Here is a 7767-nt window from a genome sequence, read left to right as displayed (position 1 = left end):
TTTGAATGAAAAGCATAACCAACTACTATCGCATCATACGCTTAAGGCGAAGATTAAGTGTCCTCTACAATTTTTATTTTGTTTTTCTGACAAGACGCGGATTAGGTGGTGACTAAGAAGCGTGACAGCTATTGTGCCTTTCCTTCAGATAAAAGCAGTTTGTCACAAAGCGGAGTATGTGTCCAGGCTGGCACCCGCTGCCGTGGCTCAGTGGTAAGGGTGCTCGGCTACTGAGCCAGAGGTGCCTTGTTCGAATATCAGCCGCGGTGGCCGCGTTTCGATAGAGGCGAAATGCAAAGGCTCTTGTGTGCTGTGCGATGTCAGTGCAGGCTAAAGATTTACAGGTGGTCGAAATTACTCCGGAGCCCTGCACTACGGCACCTCATTCTCTCTTATCGAAAAGCCGAACAGTGTGGTTCGGGTGTCGACCGGGGTGTGAGAAAATTAATTCGTAATTTCCATTCCACAAAAGCCATTTTTTTGTCAAGCTCCCTCCCCAGCTGGCGATGCCCGCGGAACGCAGGACAGAATCGCGGGTCTATGTCGATGGAGGCGGCCGTATTTCGATTGAGGCCATCTACCGATCCATCCGTCTATCCGTCCATCCGTCCGTACGTCCGCCCGCCCACCTGATCGTCCGTCTGTCAATCAGGCAATTATTATTAATGAATTAATAAATAAATAATTAATTCGATAGCTTTCCACACCGCGGTCCGCATGCGTGCGCGTGTGTGCCTGTCGTCTGCTCGGCTCGACGTTTTACGTATGTGCTTTTTGTGGCGTTTGTTGTGTGGTGGAGGAGTGCTTGTAACCACGCATGATTGAGTTCCGGACAATGCACAAGTAAAATAGATCCTCGGGTAAATAATGCGAGGCAGACTCTCTACATTACGCCCCGTTCTTCGTACAAGTGCACACAGGATAACATATAGACCACGCTTCCGCGTTCAGACTTTTCAGTCGCGTTGTACAACAGAAATGTATATGCTTGCAGCCTTAATGTGGAAAGATAAAAGTTAATTTTACTTACATATGCATGAAAAATAAATTTCTTTTTATTAGGTAACGCATCAGAGGAATTTGGCCGCCGAAGCGTGGTCCATATTCTGTCCGCGACCGTACGCCGGGTTGAATATCGTGAAGGAAGCCATATCAGCGTGCTAGTTTCTTTTCTGTTCCAAAGTAAGCCAAACGTTTTGAAACGTGGTCGAGCCGTCCTACAGGCAGACAAAGTTCTCAACGGGAAATCAGCTCTTTGTGCGCTTCATTTTGACGTATATTGTCCGGCACTTCAGGGACCTGTGATCAGCGGCGCAACAGTCAGTATTCTCCGTGATAGACCTGCGCTTATCAGCGACGCGGTGTCAGCAGTTTACGGAAATGTTTCGGCGAACCACTACAATATAAAGCACCCTAGAAAAGGCAGTCTAAATTAAACGCAGATATGCGGCCGCCCCCTGAAACTGGAGCGTTGCGAACTCAGTGCCTCTTCACGTGATGATCTTACAGACCACACAGGACGTAGGCGCTGTTTCAGACAACTTTGCCTCTTCTGTCTGACCTTTCTGTTGTTTGTTATGTTCACAGTTGGGAATTTCTAAGCGGCTATTGGTCCAGAAAACGAATCGTTGCGTATGATTACATCACATCCTTTACTGTGTGTCCGTTGTAGTAGCATAATCTCTGGCTTGAAAAAATAGCCATCAATGTGTCGAGGACACGCGGATTTCTGCGATGGTTTTTGTGCAAGCGATCCAAATCAAAAGAATCGATCGATCGAGCTTAACCAGTGAAAAAAATTTTTGAAGACCTTCCAGAGGTAGAGTCTCTTCTTCCTTACAAAGGATTTTGGGAAAAATGGAGGGATCTAAGGAAACTGGAAGCGTCCTGAGAAAAACTGCGGCATGAAAAGTTTCAGTGCATCCTGTACTGGAAAAGAGGCACACGCAACAGCGCGTCCAAAGCGTAGGTTCCTCAGCAAGCTAGAAATTAATCAGGCGTCTTGCGAAAGGAGAGCTGCGGAAACCAGAGATGTAACACTTCCTGCAAGCTCAAGCTATAGTATACGGAGGGCACAACTTAAGCGTGGCTGGTGACGCTCTAGGTTAAATGCACGCTTAAAAGTTTGAAATACTGAGAATAATTGCTACATTCGAATCAGTACGAAGGCATGGAGTTGTGCTGCATAGAAGGCGACGATGAGCGGGCATTACATCACATCATTATGCTTTCTGATTGCCTTCCTGTCTTGACTGCGCTCTGCGGCTCGTGGGGCCGCTCTGCTGATCCGTTCCCTATGATTTTTCATTCCACCACATATTAAAGAAGTGCCTCTTCAATGGCATCTACTCATTGCGGCATTTACGCTATTGTGATGTCGGTTTTTTTTAGCAAACTCTGCCGTTTGCGAGCATGTTGTGCCATTAAATAGAAACACTGAGCATTTGGCAGGAACCCGATTTCAATGTTTTCTGCAACTGCATTCCTTGAGTCATCAGCCTCTTTTTGTTACAGCGGACTTTCTGCACTTGGCATTCCCTAGGAGTGTCCGCTTATGCCGGTGAAGGCAATGCGGGGTGCCCATGACCCTCTTGGGGTCCAGAATACCAGAATTAAATCTGTATTTGTGCTGATCGGGACTCACGCTGGAACGACTGTGAATCACGTGGTGAAATTGATTCACTTGATCAACTTCTCTCCTGTCTGCGGTTTGCTTTCCTACGAAGTGTGATCTAGAGATTCCCCTCGCCCGATTAGGAATTCCACATTCTATTCCGGTTATTCTCTCATGTGGGACTAGCGCCAGGAGATAGGTTCAAAAACCAGTGTGCAATTATGTTCATAGTTACATAATTACGTCAGGGAGATTCTTTTCTTAGTAAAAATTTCCTAAGTTTTTTCCCCTACCTACTGAAACTTTCTCCTACGTCAAACTTAAGTGCATCGATGCGTTCCTAATGTTTGAATCTGCAAAATACGATCGCCGATTACCCACTCTGGGTATGTGCCATTCCACCAGAGTCCAACAACAAAAGTGACGGAGCAATCGCCCTACGCCAGCTGCGGGCTAGAAACAAACGGTTTTGATCGGGTCAGAACCACCGGATTAGTGCCACATAGAAGGCGACGATGATCGGGCATTGGCGCGGGACGGAGCTCTCGCACTAGGCCAGTTGCGAACGACCTCAAGATTGGCCAATGGATGGTTTTGCTAAAAAGTGTCACCCATCGCATTAGTGCTTGCGCTCTTAAAATAACGATCGAATCATCAGTGCTTCAGGTCGCAATCAGGGTCCTACCGTTGAAGCAGCGACAGGAGATCAGAGCTTGTTCTGCAGCTTCAAAAAGCTGGGCCATCGCAAGCGAATGCGACATTCCTTCCGAACGATTGTGTTGCGTTAACTTTGGGGCAACAAGTTCTCCCTCACACTTAATAATAATTGGCGCTGAAACACACACCAGGAGCTTTGTTTAATACAAACCTTTATCACGCGCGGCCTAGCCTGAATCTGCCATGCGGCCAGCCTGGGCCAGCGCCTGGCGCGCTCACTACTTTGCACTGCAGAGAACAGCGCCACCTACGAGAGGCATGAAACGGAGGAGCAACCCTCGCGTTCCGTATAAGTCACCTATCCCTTTTTAGGCACTATAATTTTTACTCCGCGCAGATATCCTAATCCCGAGCTCATTTGGTCGTTGACTACATCTCCCTAAGAGACAGGTAACATTCACAATGCTCACCTTTCATGCCTTTGCAAGCGAACAGACAATTTCCTGTCCGTTGGTATCCTAATGACTACCCACTGTTTACCTTCTCATGCCTGAACGTAAAAAAACCAATGGCTGAAAAGCCATGCAAAACCAACGGAGGCATATTTATGCAAAGAAGCCCACTTTTTTATTTAAACCCGCTCCTTTTCCTTAATGCCCCAAGCATCGAAGGCTGTTGGACGCGGTTTTGTGTCTGGCCATTGCAGGCCTAGAAGCTGGTCTAAGAGCGCTGACGCTTCAGCTGGCGGAGGTGTTCCAGGCGGCAGTGGTCGTCCCTCTTGCTCTTGAGCGCGAAGAGCTTCCTACAAAAACCGCACTGGAAATTACCGCGGTTGCGGTGGAGGCGCTTGTGGGCATGGGCAGTGGTGCCGCTGGCGAACTCAGCGCCGCTCGCCAATGTGGGTTCTCAAGTGCAGGCCTATAATGGTCTCAATCCTGCACAAGCGGTAGCAGATGGGACATGGCACTTTGATGGGCCGGGGCTCGCCGTCAAAGTCATGCTGGTATATCTGGTGGACAATTAGACGGCTCGGAAGGTGGAATCTCCTGTCGCAGAGCCAGCACCAGTGTATGGTGTCCTCTCCTACGGGCCTGATGTTCAGCAGGCGACGCCTCTGGTCCGACATGTGACGCTGCTGCAGGAAAAAGAAAGCGAGACGGTCGCTCAACGCACCCTTACGAATCGCACTCTCGCTGCCGCTCAAGTTCGCTTACCGAAAATTGTTCTCGAGACTATTTTTGTCACATGTATTGATTGAAATGCATGAATATCGCAAATTCAATGTCGCAAACACACGGTCGGTATTTATAAACTGACTGAACCACTTTAAGCTAGATTTATGAAGAAGCCATAATATATGTCTGGAAACTCGTAATGATCATTGCCGGATGTGTCTCCATGAGTTGTTTATTGGCTCACAGGTAGCGGGTTTCCCTGTCTACGTGGGACATATAATGGGCAGGGTACTATTTATTGCCGCAGCTTTTTTTCACGTTGACTAGCGTGATGATCTCGTATGCAGTGTGCCGCGCATGGAGAGTGTGATCGATAAGTCAGTACTTCCAGTAAATAGAGCCCTGTATGCGTTCACATAGACGAGAAACCCGCTACCTGTGAGCCAAACAACCAATGGAGACACCATGGACACTTACCATTAGGACTTTTCAACCAGATATTATGGTTTCGTTTTAAATACAACTACCAGGCTCCAGTAAGTCGATAAGTACCGGTCACCCCCTGGAGTTATTGTCTCTACGATATTGTCTTCTAAAGAAACCGATGATCATAGCCTTCATAAAAATTGTGCGAGAAAAGTCCTCCCGTCGCTGGAGATGTTACAGGCCTTCCTCTCCCCTCGTGGCGAAGGAAGCCTTTGATGAGCGACCTCTTTTGAAGTAGTAGATTGGTCCTGGCATAGCTTGGTCTAGGACGTGAACGTGACTTTTCTGATCTCTAACTGTCTGGGTGCGCGCCTAAGATGCGATATCGTTGACACCACAAGGGTAATAACACGTCTGGTATCCTACACCAAACTAACTACCTTGGTATTTTGCAGAAACCGCCGCCATTAAACAAAAGCGAGCTCTGGTAAAAACACTCTATCACCTTGTGAAGCGCTGTTAAAACCAGCATAAAACAATGATCATCGCAATCCTCTCGGAATTACTTCCGGCAATACAGTCGCTTTTTCTCTCTGAGTAAGAGAACGAGCCGAAGCTCGCACATATGTTCAACAAGAGTATACCTGAACTAAAAATTGTAGAATAGAATCCGCTGGCAGAACAGCAATTGAAATTAATTACTTACTGAATACAGCCAGTAATTATAAACTTCAGAACAAATACAGGGCTACGTGAGCCTACGTAAAGTAAGGATATTTTACCAAAAGTTTTCAGGTTAATCCTTTATCGAAAAACTTCGATCTGCATTATAGCCTTGAATACAGTGACAGTTTTGCTGCTAAATTACAAGGTAGTGATATGAGCAGCCATGGATAGTATCAAAATAAATGGTTGTATATCGGGTACTCATAGGCAGTGACGGGAGCATGTGCGTCGGCTATATGAAGTTTTTTCGCTTCGTCCTTATTTGCAAGTGTTGCTCACACATCATGAGCACCCTCTAATTAGGAAAAACTTAAATAGTCTGGCAGGAATGTAAAGCATGCACATTACTAGGTTGAACATTGAGTTCATCTGCCCTTTCTTAACAGTGAAAGTGTCTCCCTTATGTTAACACTGCTAAAATCTTTGATTCGTGTGCAGTGACTGCACACAGCTATCGCTCACGAAATAGCAGGGGAGACTGATTTGGAATTTTTGCCGTCTGCGGTTAAAGACCCGCTGGGTAACCAGCAGAGACTACCATGGCCACTGAAGATGCCGATGGTTGTCGCAGTAAAGGCGGGGCTTACCTCTTCAGGTGGTACATTGGAATCGTCGCTTTCATTGGCGGCCTTTCGCTTGGCTTCCATCTCGGCCAACGAGGGGAACCTGATGGTAAGCAGCCGCGCCAGGGTCTCCCGGTCTATGGCTCCGGTCTCCTTGCGAGGCAGTGTAAGTCAGAGGAGCAGAGGAGGCGGAGCTGCAACCGCCCAGCCCCAACGGTAAGCGGAGCCGGAGCAGCGGTTGGACGGCGCGCAGCGACACGCGAGCGATGCGACGTAACTCACGAGCCAAGCTAAGAAGGAAGAAGCGCCACGAAGGCGAACAGGAAAAGACAGTGCTAAAATAAATGGGCACAAAATGTTTACGGTATTGGCGTTTGCTCGTTGACAAGCGCCGTAAATACCTAATACGTCTTGAAATCGAAGGTTTCGTTGGAGATTAGTTTAAATCTCAGGGGTCTTCATACTTTAGAGTAGCAGTGCGACATGTCAATTGCTGCTTTTCCTGCATCGGTAGCTTTGAAACCTCTCGACGCGTGGGAACCAACCTGCCGACTAGTTTATACACCACCGACGCTTGTAGTAAACCTCACGACTTATCGCGCATACCAATCGCACATTCTCTGTGAATAAATTTTCGCGAAAATTCCAGAAACTCCAAGCTTAACGAATAGGTTCTACGCTTAGGAAAACAGATTACAGCTGCAGCTGCGCCACTCGGAGATCCGTCTTTACACTTCAGTCAGCCGTGAAAATGAACTCCTTCGATCTGGTGGAATGAAGACTCTGGAAAAGGCTATAGTCAGAGGAAAGTCGCAGGGAGGAGAATAGCCAATAAATAGTGCCATAAGAGAGGTAAATTACAAATTCGTTGCAGTATCTTTTAAAACAACAATATCTAAGGCTAATTAGGAATGCAATGCAAATCTGAACATCAATTTGTCTAACCCAGTCAACCTGAAGTCTCTCTATAGATACATAGAACGTACTAACGCGCTTCCCTCTTCTCATATTGTTCAGTCCATAGTGCTGCCCCCTCAAGGAGAAAAAGACCAACTAGAGTTCATAGCTCAAGGTCTGGCTGGTCGTTTTCATGCTCGTACTGCCTTTCCTTCAACCCCTTTTCATCTGGGTGCAGACTTCACTGGGGTCTCTAGATCTGATTTTGCGTCTCTAGTAAATTGTCATCAATCTGGTGCCCCTGCGATTGTCGAAGTTACACTTGGAATGCTGAAAATTCTCATGCAAGAATTTGCCCCAGACCTCTTGCAGATTGTCTGTTGGTCTTTGGAAAAAGCCTGTATTTCACGAAAATGGAAAACAGCGAAAATTACATATTTTATTGCTAAAAGACCAGAATAAGTGTTTTGATCTCGACAATGTTCGGCCGATTGCTTTCACTTTAAATTTGGTTAAACTTGTAAAACGGGTACTCTTTAGCCGCTTCAGGAAGCATGTTCTGTCTCTTCAAGGCTTCCACGAGGCTCAGATTTGTTTCCGCCGTGGGTGTTCTATTTAGACCACGCACATAGACTTGGAGAGCCGTACTAGGGTCCCTATAAAGCAAAACGAAGCATCAGCTTTGGCTACGTTGTATATTAAAAAGGCG

General features: G+C 46.9%; 1 protein-coding gene across 2 annotated transcripts; it reads right to left on the bottom strand.

The window, feature by feature from the left end:
* Positions 1 to 3875: 3875 nt before the first annotated feature.
* Positions 3876 to 6421, bottom strand: LOC144106576 (uncharacterized). 2 transcript variants are annotated; one of them, XM_077639425.1, is made up of 2 exons: positions 6186 to 6421; positions 3876 to 4406 (listed from the first exon to the last, which is right to left on the bottom strand). In XM_077639425.1, exons 1-2 carry the CDS (start codon positions 6243 to 6245, stop codon positions 4152 to 4154), a joined length of 315 nt encoding a protein of 104 aa, XP_077495551.1. In that variant the 5' UTR covers positions 6246 to 6421; the 3' UTR covers positions 3876 to 4151. The 2 variants fall into 2 exon arrangements, with proteins under 2 accessions (XP_077495551.1, XP_077495556.1); XM_077639430.1 differs by having other exon boundaries at positions 3876 to 4403.
* Between the last annotated feature and the right edge of the window lie 1346 nt (positions 6422 to 7767).

Source organism: Amblyomma americanum, chromosome 1, assembly GCF_052857255.1.
Source record: "Amblyomma americanum isolate KBUSLIRL-KWMA chromosome 1, ASM5285725v1, whole genome shotgun sequence".
NCBI lineage: Eukaryota > Metazoa > Arthropoda > Arachnida > Ixodida > Ixodidae > Amblyomma > Amblyomma americanum.
The sequence above is the reverse complement of the archived record's forward strand: the minus strand, read 5'-3'. Positions and strand labels throughout refer to the sequence as shown.